This window comes from Melanostigma gelatinosum (genome assembly GCF_949748355.1).
Source record: "Melanostigma gelatinosum genome assembly, chromosome: 23".
NCBI classification, from domain to species: Eukaryota; Metazoa; Chordata; class Actinopteri; order Perciformes; family Zoarcidae; genus Melanostigma; species Melanostigma gelatinosum.
The window spans coordinates 10558375-10581745 of NC_136656.1; the positions used below are offsets into that span (position 1 = coordinate 10558375).

The following is a 23371-nucleotide window of genomic DNA, read 5'->3' on the forward strand; positions in this document are numbered from 1 at the left end:
GGAGAACTTTACCCCTCTGCTCCACCAACTCTGAGGACTCGGTTATGTAATGTTCAGGGCTTAAAGTTCAACTCTGTGAAGCTGAAGATGGAATTTGTGTAAATATGAGAATTAGCAGAATAAAAGCCTGTTTGCAATATGCTAATAACAACTTGACAGAAACTCGTCAATTTTCTCTCACCTTGCGGTAATTCTTCACCGTGTTCCTCTTCACCACCTTCATTCCCTCCTCTTGCTCCCTCTTCATCCTCCTCTCCTCCTCTCCTTCCTCTTCTCTCCACCTCTGATTGTCTCTGATCAGGACCCGGTCGTCCGCATCCTCCCGAATCGAGAAGTGAAGAAGCGTGGGCTCCATCCCTCTTCCTGCTTTCTCCTTCTCTTCCTCCATCTTCTTCACTTTCTCCGTCTCCACTTCAATTACCACCCTGGTGCCCTCCAGGGCATGTGGGCCCACTGGACTCTCTGTGCTCGAGCTGCGGCCATCATCCCGGGCCACGTCCTCCTCGCCTCTCTCCACCTTCTGCTTCCTCCTGGAGCTCCTTCTCCACCTGCTGCTGCTTCGGCTGGGTGTCCTCTGGAGGAGAGTCTCCCCGTCGTCTTCCATCATCCCTTCATTGAGGTCAAACGCCTCGACTTCCTCCCTCTCATCTGCCCCTGAGCTCAGGCTGCTCGCAACGACTCCCCCGTCTCTGCTGCTGTCCCCCCTCTTGTGACACATCTCCTCCACTTCTTCCCCCCTCACCTTCTCTCCCTCTCCGGCGGGCTCAGGCTCATCCAGGCGACCGTAGAAGCCGCTGGATTTGTCGAGGAACTTTGGCGCCCGGATGGAGCTCCGCGCAGAGCTTTTCCTGGAGTTCTTGCCAATTGTCATCTTTTCTCTTTCTGTCTCCTGTTTTTCTTTCACTCTTTTTATTTTTTGTGCTTCACGGCTGAAAGACAGAAAAGGAGGGGGGGGGCAAGAGAGATCAGAGATTAATGTAGTTACGTAACCCTCACTCATGAAAGGAGACCATAGATGGAAGCTAATGTCAGTGGGTATGTGTGTTTTATCTGTGTAAAATGCTGAATGGTATGCACCGAAGTACAACATAGCATCTGCCTTCACAAGATGTTTAAGAAACGAAATAACAGACATGAGCTTTGCACCAGTCGTTCTGTTTTTGACTTCTGTGTGTGTGTGTGTGTGTGTGTGTGTGTGTGTGTGTGTGTGTGTGTGTGTGTGTGTGTGTGTGCGTGTGTGTGTGTAGGCCAGTGATAACTGGATGTCAGAGCGAACTACACAATGTTCTTAAAACCACAGTGCAAACAGAGCCTCAGACTTTGACACGACTGAAACTAGTTGGACGCTGTACAGCAGCCAGAATCAATGACTTCCATGTTGACTATCTCTCGTTCACAGTAATGTTTAAAAAAAAGGAAAAGGATCACATTTTTGACAAATACCAGAGAGAGGTTGTTATCGGTGTCACAGCAGGTGAGTTTCCAACAGCCAGCGAGGGCTAAACACCTAATTACACTTTAAATCTTTTACAAACCAACCTTACATCTGCACAACTTCCGTTCTATCGGAGTGAAATTTTACGTTTTTCCCTCCCAGTATCTACATTCAATTACAATCAAATTATGAATTATTGTTTGGCCTTACATTTATTTATTTAATACTTTAACAAAGACAAAGGAGGAAACTAAAAACGGAAACAGAGGGTGAACGTAACAAGGACATCTGAAAATCTAATAGCATAATGTGGAGAATGTAGACAAAGCAATCAATGTGATCGGTAGAGCAGCAAGAGCGAATGCAAACAGAATGCATTTAACATCCTGGAAGTTATTGTTGGAGGAAACAATAAAGCTGTGACTTGTTTTCTTACATGAAGTAACTTTATGGTGATTGATCTGAAAAGCAAAATGCAGACACTTTTAGATAAGAAAGGGTTGCTTGTCTTACCTGATCTGTTGCTGTTGTCTCCTCTCTCCCCCTGTTTGTTTGTGTGTGTGTGTGTGTGTGTGTGTGTGTGTACATCCAGTGTGTGTGACTGAGTGAATGACTGAGAGCTGGGAGCTCAGGATACTCTCCGAACACACAGCGTCACACACCCACCCTGCCCCAACCTGCACGTCTGTCGTCAGCAAAGCAAATACACACATGCAAAGAGGGCGCGCGCGCACACACACACACGCACACACACGGCAGAGTACTCTCGCTCTCAAGGACTCTTTGTCTCTCTCTCCCGCCCTCTTTCTATTGAACCACGCATACCTCCTCTATACATCCTTAAACAATCATTGAGTTGGAGATAAAGTTCGGATTTAGAGTCAGAACCTATATGTGCTTACACACACACACACACACACACACACACACGCGCACACACAGGCCTTTCAGCTCAAGAAACATCCTACTCTGATATCAGTGGCTGTCAATCATTAACCACGAACGTCCTCAGCTGTCACAGATAAACCTGCAGAGAACACAGATGGAGATTTCAGGTCCACTTCAACCCCAAAGGCCACTTTCAACATACATTCCAGCTTCTACACTCGATGACACATGGGCATGATGGCAGTTCATGAACATGTTCAAAACAATATGACGACATAACTGTACCTGAAGTCCTTACATGTGGCAGTTTTACACCTGTAGCTGTATGAAACACGAATTACTTAATTTCTCTTTAATCACGCTAACTAAGCTCACTAATAAAGTGGTCCAGTTTAACTCTATTTATATAAAGGGCCTTTTTCATTTATAACCCATTAATAAGTGGGTATAACATCCCCATGAATTATTTTTGTAATCTTACTTTTTAATCCATTATTATTAACAATGAAAAGTAATTTATTGTTAACATTGATAATATTTGAGATTTCAAAAAATTTGTTTTGGTTTGAGGCAAATTGTGACCGTACTTTAAAATGTCTGCCTCTGAAATGAAGGAATTTGTCTCTTTATCTCCAGTAACGTGTTAAAAATAGGAGTCTCTCCTGATAAGCTGGTATGTCTGAATGGAAAGTATGTGTGTGTACAGATGCAATGAACTGGCTTTGGTCACTGAATGTTATCTCACTGTTTGGATGGTAAACAAACACCATGTCTGGGTGGGACGGGTAACGGGAGCTGCTCAGCTTTGTGTGTGCATTAGGTAATTATCTACATGTTGTTTTTAAGTTAGCTTTAGGATGTGCTCACACCTTCTTGTACATGCACACACATGCATACTGTGCAACTGTGAGGACACACAGACAGCGGTAAAACACACTCAGAGAAAAATAAACACATTAAATAAAGTGTTATAAGAGTTATTTATGGGTGAAAGCATGACAATGTCGATGATACTTTAAAGGTTACTGTGACTAAACTACTTTCTAGTATCACAGGTAGTCTAGTCTACAGGTGTGTGTGTGTGTGTGTGTGAATCATTGTGCTATGACTTCATCTTTTCTTCCGCTCCTCCCAGTGCACCATCATCTTCTGTGTGAGTGTGTGGACTCACACCTTTATAGCACTCCATATATAGTCACCAAGCAGGCGAGAAAATCGTTCTGTATTCGGACTCGTGTCAGCAAATTCCTCCCAAACACTGATCACATATCAGCACCTATAGTAAATATAAGAACCACAATTTCGTCCTGCAAACAGTTAAAGAGCAAATTTAAAAACAATTTTAAAAAGGCATGAATAACTGACGTATTAAAAAAAGAAAAAGGCCAAAATACAACGACGAATGTTTTACATCATATTGGTTTATTTTCATGACGAAGGACAGAGATTATCACATTGTTTAATGTAAAGAACAATATTACAGTAATAAATACACAATACACCAGTAGAGCACTGACTTACAGGCACTAATCACACCAAAGCAGGCACTCGCTGTTTGTACAGTATTATACAACAGTAGCCGAGGAGCACTTGTTTGAGCTATAATGTTATGTTGCTCTTTATTCTTACAACTTCTGAGGATGTCAGGGAAAAGAATCAAGCACAGCTCGAGTCGTTCAAGGCTATTGAACCACTGCTACTTTAAAGTACCAGGGGTTTCCTAGTAAAAACAATTCAAGTCTTCTTATTGCCATTATTAAAGCATGGAAATGTAACATGGAGAGCGTGTTTTGTATTTGCTTATTGCATAAGGGCTTTACGCGAGTGTCAGTAGTGTTGCTCCCTTAGTCGGGGCTTTCTTAGCTCCACTGGGTGTGGAACCGTTGCGTCTCTGTATCTGTTGTCGTCTGTATTGCAGCATAGCGTGTTATAGCCGAGTTGCACCACTTGTGTATGAGAGCATAATAAATACAAGGAAACAGCTTTTAAGCATCGTTCTTAATTAATCTGTGAGTAATGTGCATATACGTTTGCATGTATGTTATGGATATTGTTTACTGTGAAAAAATGCACGTTTGCTCCACAATAGTGTTACCTTGATAACAAATGCAGACTTTTTGATAAGACAGGTTGTATAAAGCTTATTTTCATGCAATGACGGTGACGTAAAAACGCATCTATGTGGATGATTGCGGACACTAATCAGACTCGGCCATAAAAAATAATCACCAGGAATGAGTTACGCTGCAGGATTGAATCTGAGCACAAGTAAACGTGTGAAACCCTACGAATGAGGTAGGGCTGGGCGATATGGCCTAAAAAAAAAATCTCCGATTTTTTTACAAAAAATCCGATTCACGATTTAAATCGATTTTTTCCCCCACAAATTTTTGCAGATGACAGAAGCTGTTGAAAACACTTTTTTATTTTATTTTGTGATGATTTTCCCTCGTAGGTTGATAAAAATAAAGTGCAAACAAAACCTGAACATTGTAGAAAGGTGCCTGTAGTATACAAAAAGTATTTGGTCACTCTTTTGTTTCCCTGAATCATTTAAATATAAAATTAAATTAAACATAACATTAAATGGCATTAAATAGTAGCCTTCCATTGTAAACAACTGTGCAAATGTAACTTTTTACAGTAAGCTTTTCTAACTGAATACACTGATACAAACACAGCATGAAATAAAATGTATGTGACCCTTTAACATTCACATTTTCAAAAGTCCAACATCTGATCTAACATCAACATAACATATTTTGCACAGTAAATAAGTGCATGTAAACAAAATCAAGTGCATTCACAACATAACCAACAGTATTAAACAGTAGTGCATGTTTTTTCTAAATATTTTTTTCCAGGAAGACAGCGTCGCTTGTGCTCCCGCGGTCCTGCTCAGGGCGCAACACTTCTCCCACTCGGCGGCATGCCTCTGTTTGAGGCTGTTTGTTCTGTGTCAGATGAAACGAACCCGAACCATTTCCAGACCACCGAAGACACATTCTTCCCTCTCTTAAGAACGAGAGCTTCACTACTAGCCGCCGTTGTTTTCGTTTGTAAACAATGCGCGCGCACTCAACTACGGGAACCCAACGGGGGGGAAGGGTGGGGGCGATTTTCTCGATTTTCAATAAAACACATCGCCTTAAAGCACACATTCGAATTAATCGATTAAATCGATTTATCGCCCAGCCCTAGAATGAGGTAAGCATGGACTCTGTACTAAGACGTGTCACTGCTCAAGCTTTAAGGAGTAATGTATTGGTGGTGGAACCGCATGCCATTAAAAAAAAAAAAATGAAAGAACTGGCACCCCCATCAGGCAAATGTTCAAACTCCAGAGTCGTCCTCCACTGTCACTAAAAGCAAAGAAAACCCTGATACACACACTAACGTTCACTGTAACAACACACTCACTCAATATATACACACACGTACATCGACTACCTGACACATAAAAGAGCAGATAAGTTTAAATGTGACCTCGAACAGACATTTCTGTTTTACAGTATTTACAACGCAGAGTTACATATGCAGCATCAGACGGCAGAGTACGCTTTACAATGTGTGTGTGTGTGTGTGTGTGTGTGTTCTTTAGACCTCAACTGCACGGTCTGAACCAAGTCCCTGAGCCTGCAGAGCCTCCTCTCTCTTCATCTTGGGTTTCTCTGTCCGTGTGTGCCACACCAGCACCTATAAAAACACACAGAATGGACAAAACAAATGATCTCTATCGGCTCTTCTTTCCTATTACGCACATACATGATAGCCATCTTTAGTTCAAGCTCTCAAGTCCTCCCTTCTCTCTTTCTCATCATCTTTCTAACACACGCTCGTACTTTAGAGCAGTTGTCCGCTTTCGGCTCCAGTTCGTCCATGGTGACCAATCCCTGAAGGAAGCTGCTCTCCAGGAAGCCCATTGGCGCGTCGCCGTCAAAACAGGCCTCTGGATTGGCCAGGACCAGTTTGAGGGACACGGCGAAGCCGGCCATGTCCATCGGGAAGGGGCGACTGGGACGCCAGCCGGTATGGAAGCGAACCACCTTAGAAAAATCACAACAACACACAAAATGTATCTATCTGTGTGCAATTTGGCCAATTCATTTCTTAAATGAAGCAAAACAGCTCATCAGCATTATTCATCTGTGACTTGTTCCTTTAGTTGCACAGTTAACCGACCGTAATATAAAAGAAGGAGCACCTACCTTTCCTTCTTCAACCACGGGCCTCTCGTATTTCATCCCTCCGACCAGCCCCACCGGCCACACCGACACTCGCTGGGTGCTCCTCATCTGACACAAGACAAGAGCAACTTTGTTTTTCTTCGTCAATCATGGCACATTTAAAACACTCACTTCCCTTATCTGTGGACTAACAAACTAAACCAGTCCCTGTGGCCGACATGCTGAGGATTAATACAAATAAACACGTCCACACTCAGACACCCACCTCGTCAAATATCTGCAGGCTGTATGTGTTATCGTCGTCAGCGAAGTAAACCACTCCCTGCTGGTTGTCTCCTCCTGGCTGAGCCCTTCTGTCCTCTCTGAGCCACCGTAGACCCTCATTCCGCTGCTCAACTCCGCGGGGCTTCAGCCAGCTGGGGTCACCCTGAGGTGGAGAGTTAGCATTCAGACCGAAAGTTTAAAAAACACGCTTGTTTGTTCACACTTAAATGGCTGCCATGTCTCTACCCACCTCCTGCAGTTTGCGGTCCTTGGCGGTGGGCATGTGTAGGTGTGTGTAGGCCAGGCCACTCTTCACCAGGAGGTCAGACACCAGCGGCGTCTTGTGTGGCGAGTCCTCCACAACGATCCAGTGGAGCTGAGGAACATGGAGGAAGGTCTGGGACAGACGAGTCAGCTCGGCCTTCTGCACCAGCCTGGACGGGGACGGGCAGAAATCAGAGGAATGGTGTGTTTGTGGGTGGAGGTGAAGTAGGCTAGTGAGCAGGAAAGGAGGTAAGGAAACCGGCCTCCCTGGGCTACCTTGCATATGTTGGGGTGATGACAAAGATGGTGGGCTTAGCTGGCTGTTTCTGTGGTTGCTTCGTCGCGTCGGACTTCCTTATCTGCTCCTGAAAACGATGGAGCTCCCCCCGCAGCCGAGATATGGTACGGTCTTTAGGCATGTCGTGTTCTGTGCAGTCGCAGCGCTGACCTGCAACGTGTTTGGGACACAAGACAGACAAGACACGTTAAAGTACAAAAGCTAAACCTCTCTTCCCAAACTTTAAGATCAGGCTTATTGGGAAATGGGATCTTCAATATACGTTCCCAAAAATTAAAGGATCAACATGGCTAATAAAGCTAACAAAGCTAATCACTTCCATGTGTTTTGGGGTTTTCCCCTCTGTTGATCTTTAATCGTCATTTGATCCATGAATCGTCTTTACTTTGTTGTTGTCAAATCAATCAACACATCTGTCTGTCATGGACACAGCCTATTATACCTATGGATCAAGTCTTCATGGGCCTTTTCCACAGCAGACATTTTGACACGTCATAGTAGGAAAAGCACAAGTATATTTAATATACTTTAATATACTTGATAGTATAAATGATAGCTGCATTCCACTTAGTGGGGGCCCTGGTATGGTCTGTGCTGGCTCACTAGTGTCGCTCTCTGGGACACTTATTGGCACTGAGCCATCGTTAATGTGAGCACCTGTGATTTTCCTACTACAATGTTTCAATTGTAAATGTCTGCTGTAGAAATCAGGCCATTGAGGCTGTGTGGTGACCGCTCACCCAGCTGCATCAGCGCATAGACAAGGCCCATGAGGGAGACCATGAAGTAGAGCACGAACACGGTCTTCAGCTTCAGCTTCAGCTTCATCCTCGCTGCCATGGTACCCTGACCAGCTGAAATGACAACATGGTAAACATTACCACTCACAAAGCATTACTCCAAGGATTGTTTTTGTATTTCATCACTTGGTATTTTTGTCTCGAGGCTGTGGTAACTAACTACAATGGGCCACAATTCTGTTCCTCAAATACCTCTCAACATTAAGCAAACTAGCTAAGAGGGACATCATTCGCGTTCAATTGTAACCTTAAAATCAGTGTTAGCTAGCTAGGCTATGTTAGCTTGACTATTTCTTTTAACAGAAAATAGCTCGACTCTCATTTTCCTTCACTTACCAGAGGCGGGAGATCTTAGACGACAGGAGCGGTGGAGTCGACTTATGAGCAGAACGGTTCATTTCATCTTTGACAAACGTGAGCAAAGGCACCTCAGTGCATCAAAACGTCCATTCATTTGCCTGAGCAATGTACCAACAACTTCCGGTTTCGGTGCAACACGGTAAGGAGCCCCCCTCAGAGCGTGTACAATCACGTAGTTCGAATTGTTCCACGTGATACCTGCACAATCCACAGTTCACAAAACAATCATTTTTAATTATTGTAAAGGGTGAACAGCACTTAATTATTTCCAATATTTAATGCCTGCAACCGTAAGTATTTAAGAAGTCCATTTCCACCAAGAACAGACGAATGATGAAAAGATGGGCATGATAAAAAATTAAACGATTGTACGATGCTATGGTAGTATTATAATATAGTGATTTATAAGTAATTTAGGTATTTTTATTCCCTTTACCAGGCAGAGGTGGGCCTCGATATATTCCACTGTTTAGTCCCTTGAAAATAAAACTTCCAAGATCATAAATGACAAAAAACAAACGGGCATCTCTTGAAAAGTCAAACAACTTTCCTTTATTTGTAACATACAAATAAAACACTGACAAGGCAGAATGACTTAGTTTTCCCTTTCATTGTCGTTCATGGACAGGACTGTAACACTCACTCTCAAACATGGAGCTTCACTTTCAACAACATGTTTAAAAAGTGTTTCACCTGTAAAAGGCCACGAAATGAAAATGAAGATGGATCCACAACAGCTTATATATACACACACATACACAGAGAAAGGACCGAGAGAAGGATCAGTGAATTTGTGAGGGTTTGTAACCATTTTCCAAAATAAAAGCACTCACTGACTTAAAATAAACTGGTTGAGTTTAGGCTCATTTTTAAACTTAAGATATTTTCACAAACTGCTTTTTACTTCCAGTGAGCCTTTTTTTTCTTCTTTTTTTTTTTTAAAGACAGCCCACCTATCTGGATTTAATGTAAACACTGAGCACTGATCTAGGGTCAGTTCAAACTTTGTGTCATTCACTTTCACATTTCCAAGACAGAGGAGCTTCTTCCTTTTTACTGCAACACATCGTAAAAAGACTACGGCATGACACACAAACAAAAAAACTGACTCTAGGTCAGAGCTGGGGCCAATCTAATCCAGCTGACATGGCTGTTAAATAAAACAGATGAGGTTTGATTACTTTTGATTAACCTGAGAGAGAGAGAGACTGTCAGTCGGTTGATATACTACCACTATGTACAACATCCCCTTTGTATTGTAATCTATGCAGTACAAAAAAAAAGACTTACTGTACTTATCAGACGGTAGTCTAGGACTAAAACAAGCACTATTTTGTTGTTCATGATCAAACAAGCATGAGACACCAACATGTGGTCTTGAGGTGCTGAATACTCTATAAGTCTCTACCCAGTCTAGAAGCAACCACAAACTTTCACCCCACGATCTGGATTTGTCATCCAAAATTCATTTTTTTTGTTTTTGGTGATACATAACATTTTTGATCTTTTGTAACACGCAGTATTTCTGTATCTAGGTATAAGAAAGAGTCCGTCGACTTCACATTTCAGTCTGCCCTGCTTCACATACTTTCACCAGGCTTTCGTCAGAGACAAACCTCAAGTTGAGCCTCGATATGACCTTAAAAAAAAAAAAAACGTTTCAAAACGCACCAATTAAAGCCCTTCACAGCCACACGACATGGAGGAACCTTTACATCCACAGCAGAAAGGTAAAGTGATATTATTTTACATCTCCAGCCCACAAGGACAATCTGTACAAACTGACTACAATCCTGGAATCAAGAAGGGTTTGATGGCGGTTTCTAGACGGGGCTTCTTATCCGGCAGACCAGCACGCGAAACTGTCCAAAAATACCCTGAAGGTTTTGTAAACAGACATGGAATTAAACAGATCGACGGCAATGTGGCATCTAAAATCCAAAGCGGAACAGGAATCATGTTCCATGTGTACGGTACAAATGTTATTGTACGGACTTTAAGGAATACCGAATGTCAGCACTCACTTTCAAATTTCACACAGCTCCCTCATCACATATTTCTAACATGCACTGAATCATGGGACACTTGTTCAAAACAGCGCTGTTGATCATGATCTAGACTACGAGTTTTGTGTTAACACTTCTAAACTTTGTCCTACAAACTAATGACAGTGGGGCCGCAAAACGGGTGCTAATGAGAAGAAGAGGAATAACGGCCATTAAAAAACGAAAAAAAAAAAAAACACTTGCGGTGCTCTGCAATCACTTCCATCATCCATCCATCCGATCGGTGTTCCCTCCTCCGAAGCTAAAAGCATTCATCAGCCTCAGGCGGCCACATAATGAAACGGTGACTTCTACCGATCCTCATCCATGTTAAATCAATATGATTCGCTCATGCTAACAGACTACGTAAGAGAAGGGATGGAGGATGGTTCTGTAGTATTTTTTAAATACAGCTAAAAAAAAGGTAGCGTCAACATCAACTTGTTTATCATTAGTACCTCTTGGAAAGGAAGCGAACGGGGAGGCGAGCGGGAGTGATGCAATTGTACAATGGGGGGGGGGGCTGAAGATGAACACGTCCGCAGTCATCGACCGGGACCTCGAGGACATGGAGGCAGAAAGAAGAGGAGAAAGCAACGGACTGGGAGGATGCTATATTACAGATGTGAACACACGTTATGGCGGGGCGAATCTGTCAGCGTGGAAATAATGACATGCAACTCTGATTAGGGAATGAACCGAGGGAACATCTGGATGAGCAAGAGAGTCCGACTGGGATTAAGTTGACAGCAGCAGATTTTAAGAATGGGCCGATGTAGAGTTTGCTGCTTGCTGAACTTCACTTGTTACAAAACCACTAAAGCCATATTTGGATACAACAGGTGGTATCACGGTACAGCAGGGTTTGACTGTTTTCTGGGACCCAGATGAGAGTACTTTAGGCCGAATCGTGGGACCCTGGTGCAGTGACACAAGCTGGTAGTCTCAGCGTGGGGGGGGCAAAAGAAATCCGGGGCTGTATAACAGAAACTGACTAAATCTTCTTATCTGATGGGTACTTGAACGAGGGCGTGATTTATTTAGAAAAATGTACGGTGACGCCTTGACTTGAGGTTGTGAGTTTCTATAATACAGCCTCAGGCCGGGTCCCTGAGCCACAGTTTAAGAAGCGCTGCAGGGTGATTGAATACAGCACGCAGCTCGTTAGGAGACCAGGCTCATTGCCGTGGTGAAGAATGTCAACAATGACTTTGGGGGGGGGCAAACTCAAAACGCTTGCGGAGTAGCAGGCAGCTCAAGCTTTCACACACAGCCACGAAAGTTGCTGGCTTTTTAACCAATCATAAAAAGGGTGGAGCCGGAGCGGATCAGTGGCAGCAGCCCCCGCAGTGGCCACCCCCGTGGGTGTGTCCCGCCGAGGCCTCGCCGTGTTTGGTCCGCCGGCTGAGGATCTCGTAGGAGCAGTCATCGCCGCAGCAGCCGGACATGCTCGGCGAAGTCTCGTCGATCTCAAACCTAAGAGAGAGAAAGAGAGAGAGAAAGATGTTTCACATTCCAGGTCTGTCCTGTAACGTTAAAAACAAACATGGCCTTTGTGGAGCCGGTACACTCACTGTAAAGCTTCTCTGAAGAACTGGTAAGCCCCGTGGTTGTGTTTGAAAACTGTCAACATCACTTTCTTCATCTGCGTACTGGACACAGAGAGAGAGAGAGAGAGAGAGAGAGAGAGAGAGAGAGAGAGAGAGAGAGAGAGAGAGAGAGAGAGAGAGAGAGAGCAACAGAGCAGAAAGGAAACGTCTTAGTTTCACATGACTGAAGGATGTGATGGGCATATATTCCAGTCGACTAAAGTTGGGAGTGCAGTCAGTGTTTCCCACCAAAACACATTGCATGCATCCTTGAGATCCAACAACATGTTAAGAGACATTTACATCCTCAGAAAAACTAATATTTATACAATTGTTTTACAGCTGTTAGCACATAACACATCAATTCATCCAGATTAACTTGGTCATTCACACATACACACATTATGAGGACAGCTGTGGGTTTTACCTGTTCGCGATGAGCTGTAGAATCTGGATGAGGAACTTTCCGAGTCCTTTCCTCCGCACTCTGCTCTCTAACTGTACCTCATAGCTGCAATGAGAGCATATTGTTAAAAACAAGTGAAATACATTTTTCTTCACTCGTGGTAATAAAAGCTACTGCTATAACTTACCAATATAAAACCTCCTCCCCACACTCCACGTCGAATCGGAAGTGAGAGAAGGCCATGGGGGCGGAGTCTCCGTCGCGGGCCAGTAGGTACCACGCCCTCTCGTCGTTCATCTCCTCCCTCTTTTCCCTCTCCTTCCACCCCCACTCGCTCTGCTCATACCTGCAGCACAGCAAAGGGAGAAAGCGGGTCATCTCAAACCTGGCCTGCTGTAATTTTACCCTCTCATTCCTCACCATCGTCCCAGAACGGACTCATTTAGTGTCGACTCACTGGATGGATGCCGTTTGCTAAATCGAACACAATTGTAGTAATTTCTCTGCCTCTGTCTCTAATCCGTCTGCATTACCTCTGCTCTCCTTTCCACAGGCTCCCCAGTGAGGATGATTCAATTCACATTCATATCTATGTTTGATGTCACTCTCCAATTCTCTTGCATACTAAAAAAAAAAAAAAAACACCTGGCATGTCTGCACTTCTTCTTCTTCTATCTATTTTCAGCGGTAATCTACCACTCGCCAGACTGTTCATCCCTGTTAAATATGGGTCACTTTGTTCCTCAGCTACAGAGTACAGACTTCTTACAGTGTTTGCATGTTGGCTCTGGTGAGCTCGAAGGCCCACTCCACAGACAGCGGGTTGAGGGAGGTCACTCTCTTACACTCTATCTGCAGGTTCAGCCTAGACGGAAGGACAAGGAAACAGGGTCAATCACTACATCGAGAACATATGCGTGTGTGTACGAGTCCGTGCCGAAGTAAAGTAAGAGAAAGACTCAGAAGACCAGACAGAAATGCCACCAGCAGACCAACCAAAAGAAATGACACAAGTATGTAATAAGTCCTTTGTAACATTGCGTACCCATTTCTGTCGTACTTTTTGAAGGCTGGGAAGGCAGCCAGTGGGTCATCAAGCTGTGATGAGAAGAGGCAAAATTAGCTGAAAAACACTTTCAAAAACACAAAAGTGTTTTTATCAAATATGAGCCGTTTCTAGCTTCTCAAACGTAATGATTATGTATTTCTCTTTGTAATTAAATGGTAGTGAACTGCGTCTCTTTGGGTTTTGAACTGTTGGCACAACAAGATATTTGAAAGCGTCACCGTGTGCTTGAGGAAATGCTGACATTATGTGGACAAAACAATTCATCATCGATAAAACGACAAGCAGATTATTCGCTCATCAAAATTATCGTTAGTTCCGCTACACTTCTGTATTTTCAAATCAACGCCTTCATTTGTGAATGCAGGAAATCCCCACAATGGACTGTAATAGACACTGTATCATCCAAACATCCCTCAGGCTCAACCACAGGCTCTGGAGCCTAAATAAGCCAATCAGGGCCCATACAGGCAGGAACATTACAGTTAGTGTTAGGGCCCCGTTATTGACTCATAATAAGCGCCCACAAAGTCACCTTTTCCTCGGTCCTGATAGAACACATAATATCACATTAAGAATACACCTCTTCTTGCAAAGATGATGGGACATTTAGGCCCCTGGGCACAGACGTGTGACCTCTGCAGCTTTATTGGGGGAAAGATGAAAAAACATACAAAACAAACAGATATCAGTTCAGACGTCCCCTACTCTTTGAACGAGCCAGTTGATTTTTCCAATGACGTAGGAGAAACTATCAGAAGACCTCCCAGAAATAGTTTTTTAAGCAGTGAATGCACTGTTTGTTCCTTTGAAACAATAATCAGAGTCAAGATTCATCACTGTTGGCAAGAGCTCAAACAAACAGAAAGGTTACTTTGGGAGAATTTCTTGCATTCCTGCGCCGTTGGCATATCAACAGTGAAAAAGAGAGACAGAACAGCATGCAACACAGAGTGCCACATTTTGGGACAAAGTGACACGGAGAAGTAAGACGTACAGGCAGGCCTGCTCAGAGCTCGTGGAGGAAGTAGCTGCAGCTCAGCTCGAGGAGGCTGGGGTGTGAGCTTTGTTCAGTAAAGGTTTACATCTCGAGCCAACCTCCGAGCTACAGGAGCGTTCTGCTGTGTGTTCTACTACACGGCTAGGATTTAATAATGCTGATCAATTATGCATAGAGAAACATATGGCACTGCATTGGGGAGGATATTAATTACGGGTTCAGTCAAGAGTAAGAAGGGCATCCCCATCTTTTGGTGTCATTGCATTGAACCATGTCTGTTACTGCAAGTTAACAAATGAGAGAAATCACAGCTCACAACGGAGGTTTCAAGTGTGTTAAGTGCTCGGTGCAATCTGAAGCCAAACCTGAAACAGCACGTAAAGGGGCCAAGTGGTGGAGGCTTTTATGTGAAGCACTTAGATGGAAAAAGTGCATTTATTTCGAACATTACAAATTACAAAACATCACAAATGTGAATGTTGCGCTTGCTTTGCAGCCATCCCGCAGTTCACAACTGAACCACTGTTTCAATTCCATCTCCCCAAAAGACTCCCTCAAAAGCCCCTCCGTGAGGTCCGCTCCCAAGGCTGACAATAGCTGCCTCTCTGGTTAATCGGCAAACCAAAAACAGTCCCACCTTATTGGCTGCTTCCACCTTGGCACAGACAGCATCCATGGCTGCCCTCTCTTCCTGACGCCGGGCCTTCTTCTCCTTTGCTCTGTTGGACTTCCTCTGGACACAGGAAATAAGGAAAGGGGTAAATGGAGGATTGTGTTGAGGTGGAGGCAGAAGAGAAAAGCAGGGACAAAGGAGAGAAGAGAGGGCAAATATGGAAGAAAGTAGCACGATGACGAGAGGTGAGAGGATCGGGAAAATATATAGGACAGGTGTGTCAGAAATATCATTTTTCCAAACTACTCCTTATTCAACCACCTTGTGATCAGGCCCAAAATTCACCGACAGACAATTATTTATATCGGTTTGATTAAAAATAAAAATAAAAAGAGCGGTTCTATTCGCTGATGTTGCATATTGCTCTCGACCATGTGGGACTGTAGTGTTACTCAAATTTTGCCTGCTCTTGGCTTGATGTCCAGTGCCCCTATCAGCAATGGTGCAACCATAACTCACACACATTATTACTCTGACTGCATCAATGCCTGGCTGACAACACACACACGCTCAAAGCTGCTATAAATATGTCTAACAGGTGCACTCCCATAAATATTACGATTATTAGCTGTCTTTAATTATTGGCACCTGCAATTTATAGAGAAAGTTAAGTCACTTTTAATTGAGTTTTGGACAGGGAGTCATATAAAATGCTATCTTTAGACATTACTCTGGGGATTTTTGAACATTTTCTGACATTTAAAGATTGATCAATAATGGAAAATCATCATTCGTTGTGTCCCTACACTTCCAGCATACTATTTTGTGTGCAGCTATGAACCACCTTGCGAAGCCTCGTGTAATTACACATGATCACGTTTTCAGTGACATGTTTACAGCGCCGGTGCTTCATGAACAAACAAGTAGGTATTAGCTCATTAGATCCAGACCTGAGAGGTAACAATCATGGGCGGGAATGCATTGAATTGCCAACTATAGCTCAGGGCATTAACTGTGTACCAAGCATCGAGAGGCTGCAGACTGAGCCGGGACTGTGGAAACACGTGGATCGGTTTAAGTGGAGGATAGACTCAGGTCTGCTTAAAGAGACTGACGTTAGCTCAAGTTATGGAGACTGTACAGCACGAGTGCAGGCCTGGCTGCTGTTAAGAAGTACACTATTCACACCCAACGAGTCTGAATGTATTATATTAAGGTGGGCTGAGACAACACACTTCTGGCTTGTTGGTATACAAATATACAACCACACGCGCGCAAGTGATTAGCAGTAACAGCTAGCAAAGCACTCGTCATGTACATGGCATTCCGAAGTGGCTAACACAGCTAGCACGCTAACAATGGCACAGCACACACCGGGAGAAGTTAACTGTGCGTAACGGGGAGGACAATGCGGTAATAACGCTGAAAATGTCACGCTACGTGTACGCTTTGGGACTGCCGTTACAATGCTAACCAGGCTAACGTTGTCTAGAGCTAGCTAACGTTAACGGCAGCCAAATAAACCCACCGACACCTTAGACTGCACACATCCACCATGGTCTCTCTTCCTCCCTCCTTCTCTCTCTCTCCCATCTCACCATCACGCATGAGCCCCAAAACATTCACCTTTCGTGTACTCACCTCGCATCGAGACATTAAGCAAAACACATAAAAACTCACCCCCATTTTGCAGCTGTTTGGTATCGATCCCCCGGAGAGAGAAACACACCTATTGTCCGCGTGCTGTGCTGGTGTTGAGTTATTCGTCTCGTCACCACAGAGAAGGGGCCAGATTAATATGACAATGAATGTGTGCTAACGAGGCTAGCTGGATGTAGCATCGACTGACGGCTGCGGGAGTACCAGCACTTTGGCGAACATTTGATTAAAACATCAATGAAAAAAAAATGCTGTTTTTGTTCTCTTTAAATCGGATTGGCGCCAAGAGTGCGAGGCTGAATTTATTACAGGTCCTTTCCTTGCCCCCTTTCTTTCCTCTCCTCTCCGTCGCGTCCAACTATGCTACGTTCACGTGCTCTTCTCTGGCTCCGACTTCTGAATACTACTGAACACCTCCAAAACGTTGGGGAGAGTAATATTTATGAGAAATACATACTTTTATTTTACTGTTAACAGAGCAAAGATGAGTTTCCTAAATATTGCTTCAAAGCGGTGGAGCAGGAGGTATATGTATTTCTATTTTAATCTAAAATTAGCACAAAGTCCAAGTAAACTTCATTACAAGTCCTGCATTCAAAATGTCACTGAGCTAAATAATGTAGGCTGTTATCAACAAAATGTACTTAAGGCATGAAAGGTGAGAGTTCTCATTTTGCAGCAGAATAACTCCCCGTGAGTGTTATATTATTATATTTTTGGATTATTGTTGGTGGTGCAGACCGTTTAGGGTTTCTAGTTGGTCAAAGTCGAGATAGCTGAAACTATTTCACTATTTTTTATCCTATAACAATGCATCGGTTTTTATAAGGTAATTATAGATTTTGTTCGTAAAATCCTAATCTGCAAGGTAAAGTGCAAGTTTAAAGCTGCAGAAAACAAAGTTGGTACTTCAACAACTATCCATGAACGTGGATGAAACCTCTAATTTTTATTATTTTCAATAATTTAATTAGACTATTTTATAAACTGTGTCGCACATTTCATATGGTTGCAAATTTCGAAAGAATTAATACATCCCTGACAACAGAAGAATATATTACTTTCATCAGATTCCAAATTATGAAATGTAAAATAACACTGAATGTAGCCATTAATTGTTGGAATAATCCTAAACACAACCTATATGTGCATTACTCTCCTTTGCACCTCTGCATTACCAAGATAACCTTTAGGCCCACGATCAGTACTGACATAAAACCGACAGTATTTATAGTCTAGGTATCCAGTTGCATACCCACCACACCATGTACCACAGAAAAATTCTGGCAGCGGTGGGATTTGAACCCACGCCTCCGAAGAGACTGGAGCCTTAATCCAGCGCCTTAGACCGCTCGGCCACGCTACCTTGTACACACTCCATAAATATGTGTGTATCACTTTTCCGACAGCGCTTGAAAGCACCACCACTTTAGCGCGAATATGGTTTCCCTGTTTAGAAAGTGACGACAGACGGGTGGACGGGTCAAGAAGCGTCATATTGCAAGTCGATTCAACTTTGGCCATAACTGTCATGACAGAATATCTTTTAAACATTACAATGAACCCGAACTAATTATAATAACCAACAGAAATGCAGGGAGTTGAGTTAAAGTATTACATATTATATGTAACACAATTACTCATTACACCCTGCCATCAGTGATATATGCATTATATTTTCTCAATATAATATTACCTAAAAATACTTTCTTTCAGATGTTCTACTTACTTATGTTAAACGAGTATATATCAAACTAAGGGCGATGAGATGTGTTTGGATGGTATATCATGTTTTAAAATATTTTTTTGCAATCCTGTTCTAAAATGTATTAATGTATTCTCTCTGTTAATCTTGCATTTACAGTACAATTTGCACTTTATAAAGTAAACAGCCATTTCTATATATGTTATTCAGGGCTGTAGGACACAGACTCAGGAGTTATTTTCTGGGAAACAGTTTACACTTTCTAATTTAAAGTATTGTTTTTTTTACATGGGAATACTGATATTTTGTAAACATGCATGATTAATAGAGCAATTTATCAATCAACATGACATTTTTCGGAAAATTAGAGAACAATCTTAGACAGCTTCTAGATCATGGTGTAGAAAAACATATTTTTCGATTTCTTTTTTATTAATCTTCCAAAAAATATGAAAAAGAAGAAAAAGAAAAGTCACTGGACTATCAAAATTATTATTAGAAAGTATATGGGTTGGAGGGTCTGCCTCATTGATATCAAAATACATATATGAATCAATGAATTACATAAACACAGGGGTTAGAATAAGCTCCTGGTTGTCTTGTTATCTGAGAAGCAGTTCATCCCATTGGTCACTAGGTGGTAACGTGGAGCGTGAAATCACTCAGTTCACGTTGCAGCAGCCCTTTACTTCTTCCAACCCTAGAATTAAGCCCCGGACAAGGTAGCAGACAAGTAGGCCTAGCTTTAGGAAAGCTAAGCCTTTATTTCAGCGGCCTCTGCTTCCATTTAGAGTACACTTCTACCCTTTAGGCCAGCTCTTATGAACAATAATTGTCTGGTGAAGCAGAAAACACACTGTGGTATCTACCAAATGCATCATTTGGTTAGAACGCAACTGTAAAAATGTCAAGGAAGACTAAGTCCCACTATTAGTCCCCGAGGAGAACTTGATAGGACCACAGAGTGATTAAGCTCACTTCAGCCTAAACTCACTGTTGAGTGCAGAAACACTGCTAAAGGAATGTCAAAGCATCCTGTTGTAATGCATCTGAGGGGCGATAACAACATCACAATCACGACATCTTTAACGTGCACATCCAGTAACGGTCGTACGCTGCTAGGTGCACACCTCATCTGCTCTCCCAAAAGTCTGTTTGAATTTCTGTTGTTGTAGTTTTCTCAGTACTCTGGAGTCGAAGTGACCATATAAATAGCATCACTATGCACTATAATGTGCTTTTCCTTTCATCCGACACGTGACAAATTGTGACATTTTGTGGTGTAACAACAAAGCTTTAAGGTCATGTCTGTATACCTCTTATCAAATGTGCAAGGCAGTTGGGGCAAAAGGAATTACTATTTACATGTTGGGTTTCACTGTAATTAGGTCAGAAGAAAACAAAAAGCAAAGGATTTATTTTGTCTAAACAATGGTGTTTGTTGGACCCAAACAAAAGGGTCAAATATTCCTCTAGATCCCCGACTGTGAGATCTGGGTTTGGTGGGATATGAGAAGGCCACTCTCACAAGACCCACTTTTTCAAAATGCAAATAAAGGCCTTGTATGGGGGGGTTCTTTCTCTCTCACCCCCCCCCCCTCTCTCACACACACACACACACACACACACACACACACACACACACACACACACACACACACACACACACACACACACACACACACACACACACACACACACACACACACACACACACACACACACACACACACACACACACACACAGCAGCAGCCCTCCCCAGCACGCAGATGGCCCAGTCTCTAAACCCCGCCTACAGCCTTTTGTCTTCAGGGAATCTGTCTCTCGAAAACTATTTCTTTCATGTGTCAGTAGGGGGCGCGATGAGGCTCTGAGAGTCCATACAGAGGCCTGGTGCTCATTGCAAGAAGTCCGTTTTTGCATACAGATGACACATAATGACAAACATCAAGTCATCAACTCATTTCGTAAGTATTTAAGACTTTCTGTACATTCTCGAGGTAGTGTGTCGGCTCGCAGGACTGGATAATGACACATTTAAGCTGCCCCCTCTCCCACCTCCACCCATACACACACACACACACACACACACACACACACACACACACACACACACACACACACACACACACACACACACACACACACACACACACACACACACACACACACACACACACACACACACACACACACACACGCTCAGATCCCTCTCTTCATCTCAGCACTGCTGTGTGTGGTTTTCTCTTGCAGACCAAAGATAGACAGACAGACAATTAGATAGATGGAGACGGATGATGGATAGATAGACAGAGGGACAGCTAGATAGAAAGATAGACAGATAGATGGATAGATAGACAGACAGACATTGAGGATGAGAAAGGGAGACAAGCGATAGGAAGGGGGAGGAGGATGAGAGAGGGAATCAACAGATGCAGAAAGGACCAGAGGAGAATGGTGGATGAGGATGAGGCCTCTCTCAACACAGCGAGCCCTGCAGCACAGAATTACGACACATAGACTGGGCATCCACCCTGCATGTCTATTCGACTGAGATGAGACGGTTGTACAGTGTCCCCACGTGGGCTGCAGATGTCTGGTGTCTGTCTCTTGCAGTGGTACTTCCATATGCAGCCATTTAAAGTGATTTGAAGGCTGGATTATCATGCAGTTTTGAGTCATGATCCCAAGAGGATAAGCCCTTTCCATTTATTCTTCTTTACACTCTGAACTTTCCTTAAGAGACACTCTTTTTTTCCCCTACAGATCGTTTTCGACCCTCTACAGACACACATTTTAATCCAGTGATACATTATCTTTTACATCCTTACATAATTTCAGTTTGGTCCACATATATTCACGTCATAACAGCTTGAGTCATCTGGTGTGTCATGGTGGGCAACATCAGTGACGATTCATTAGCAATCGGTGCACAGAAATCATATAATAACGAGTTGGCGATGGAGAAGGGCCTCATTCACTGAGCCTGTGAAGGTGAGTTGTGCAGCGCAGAACATTTCAACATGCATGATGGTCCTGTGTGACAGCAACTACTCAACGAACACAGCAAGGAAACCATCTGTTTCTAGATCATCTCCTGAGATAACAGAGAGAGTCAGAGAATTCGAAGAGGGGGGAGGGAGGGATGGGAGTCAGGGGGAGATGTAAAGGAGGGAGGGATTGTTGCGAGCACATGTGGAGGGAAATGGGGAAGTGAGGCAGACAAAAAGTGAGAAGAGCAGACAGATAGACAGGCAAGAAGGAGGAACGAAACAGGTGGAGAGAGACGGGAGGAGGTGGGCAGAGGGGGTGAGGAAAGAAGTGGAAACGAGAGTGAGCTAAAGGGAGAGTGGGAGGGACACTCAGTTCTAAGAGATCGAAGAGAAACCGAGCGAGAAGAGGAAGGGAAGGAAAAGAGAGCGACGGAGTGACAAATGGAGAGGAAGAGGAGAGGGGAGGACAGAAAGAAGAGGAGGAGGATGAAAGGAGAGCTGAGAGGTGAAGAGAGGGAGGGCAGAGATGTAGCAGTTGTTCATTAGTGAGGATGTGTTAGGGACTGGAGGACTGAGCGAGAGGAGAGACAGTGGAATGGTGAGTTTCATGGACACTGACTAATGAGAGGAGGGAAGGAGGCGAGGGGAGGAGGTGGCAGGGGTGAAAATGAGACTGCACAGGGAGGAAGAGGAGAGGAGAGGGGGGGTGCTGTAGGTGAGCGAAGCGAAACTGCTTTAGCCTACTGTATCACCGTAGGGGGAGAGTGGGGGGAGGGGAAGAATTTGCACGTACGCACACACACTGTTGAAATTGAAAGCGACATGAGAGGAAGACGGCGAGAGAGGGAGAAGGGAAGGAGGAAGAGGAAAAGGAGGAGGGGTGAGGAAGGAGAGGAAGAGGGAAAGGAGGAGGGGTGCGGAAGGAGATGAAGAGGAGGAATGAGGGGAGGGAGGCAGGCAGAAAAGATAGAGTAGGAGTCATCACAGGAGAGAAAGAAAGTATAGGGGAGCAGTGAAGGGAGGGCGAGAGATATCAAGGAGGGGAGGAAAGCAGAGGAGGCAAAGGAAATGGATGGGGAGGAAGGAGGGAGGTAGGGGGAGAAAAAGACAGAGGAAGAACAAGGAGGAGAAACAAAAAAAACAGGCAGGGGGCACAGAGAGTGAGAGGAGAGTGGAAAGAGGGGGAGGAGGAGGAGGAGAATTAGGGCAGAGGGAGGGGAGTAGACGGCGAAAGTAGGAGAAGACAGGAGCAAACAGGGGGAGATGAAATAAAGAAGTATAGGGCGAGGAAAGGAGCAGGAAGCAGGACTGCGGAGGGGGAAAAGGGGGAGATGGAGGTGATGGAGATAAGGTGGGGAAATGAAGAGAACTGGGATGATGAGGAAGAGTTAGTGAAAATGAAGAGGAGGTGGTGATGCCAAAGAGAGAGACGAAGAGTGAAAGCTGGAGGAGTATGTAACAGGCTGTTACATGTCAGCAGCAGGCACGAGTAAAGGTAGCAGCAGGCTCTATGTGTGTGTGTTATTGTGTTTATTGCCAGCATCAGGTGTGAGGAATCCTGCTACACTGAAACAATCCCTATTCTACTCACACACACACGTTTGTGCACCCACACGTGCACGCAGCCAAACACACGTACACACATGGTGGCACAAGGCAGAACTATTTGAATTGCTCGACATTTAAAAAAAAAAAAAAAGGCCAAGTACATTGAGGCTATTCATCTGAGTCATTGTCCGTTGATGCATAAAGTCATGCACGCTCTTGAAGACACGTACGCGTACAGAATCACACACGC

The 23371-nt window shown here is 43.8% G+C and overlaps 2 protein-coding genes across 3 annotated transcripts; both read right to left on the bottom strand.

Annotated features, from left to right (window-relative positions):
* Window positions 1-5870: 5870 nt before the first annotated feature.
* On the bottom strand, window positions 5871-8601 carry b3gat3 (beta-1,3-glucuronyltransferase 3 (glucuronosyltransferase I)). The gene is made up of 8 exons (XM_079295125.1): window positions 8473-8601; window positions 8077-8190; window positions 7315-7486; window positions 7025-7208; window positions 6776-6937; window positions 6532-6618; window positions 6166-6369; window positions 5871-6019 (listed from the first exon to the last, which is right to left on the bottom strand). The coding sequence occupies exons 2-8, from the start codon at window positions 8174-8176 to the stop codon at window positions 5921-5923; spliced, it is 1008 nt and encodes a 335-aa protein (XP_079151251.1). The 5' UTR covers window positions 8177-8190; window positions 8473-8601; the 3' UTR covers window positions 5871-5920.
* Window positions 8602-9020: 419 nt separating this feature from the next.
* Window positions 9021-17205, bottom strand: naa40 (N-alpha-acetyltransferase 40, NatD catalytic subunit). 2 transcript variants are annotated; one of them, XM_079295229.1, is made up of 8 exons: window positions 16896-17205; window positions 15240-15335; window positions 13582-13634; window positions 13306-13401; window positions 12724-12882; window positions 12558-12641; window positions 12116-12193; window positions 9021-12017 (listed from the first exon to the last, which is right to left on the bottom strand). In XM_079295229.1, the coding sequence occupies exons 1-8, from the start codon at window positions 16899-16901 to the stop codon at window positions 11870-11872; spliced, it is 720 nt and encodes a 239-aa protein (XP_079151355.1). In that variant the 5' UTR covers window positions 16902-17205; the 3' UTR covers window positions 9021-11869. The 2 variants fall into 2 exon arrangements, with proteins under 2 accessions (XP_079151355.1, XP_079151356.1); XM_079295230.1 differs by lacking the exon at window positions 13582-13634.
* Between the last annotated feature and the right edge of the window lie 6166 nt (window positions 17206-23371).

Excerpts from the sequence above, each read along its gene's own strand:
- b3gat3 (XM_079295125.1), bottom strand. The coding sequence starts at position 8,176 with ATGGCAGCGAGGATGAAGCTGAAGCTGAAGCTGAAGACCGTGTTCGTG. Across the intron at positions 6,619-6,775 it reads GCCTGCAGATATTTGACGAG|ATGAGGAGCACCCAGCGAGT; the intron begins GTGGGTGTCTGA and ends GTCTTGTGTCAG. Across the intron at positions 6,020-6,165 it reads AAGCGGACAACTGCTCTAAA|GTGCTGGTGTGGCACACACG; the intron begins GTACGAGCGTGT and ends GTGTTTTTATAG.
- naa40 (XM_079295229.1), bottom strand. Across the intron at positions 12,883-13,305 it reads AGAGCCAACATGCAAACACT|GTATGAGCAGAGCGAGTGGG; the intron begins GTAAGAAGTCTG and ends GCTGTGCTGCAG. Across the intron at positions 12,018-12,115 it reads TTCTTCAGAGAAGCTTTACA|GTTTGAGATCGACGAGACTT; the intron begins GTGAGTGTACCG and ends TCTCTCTCTTAG.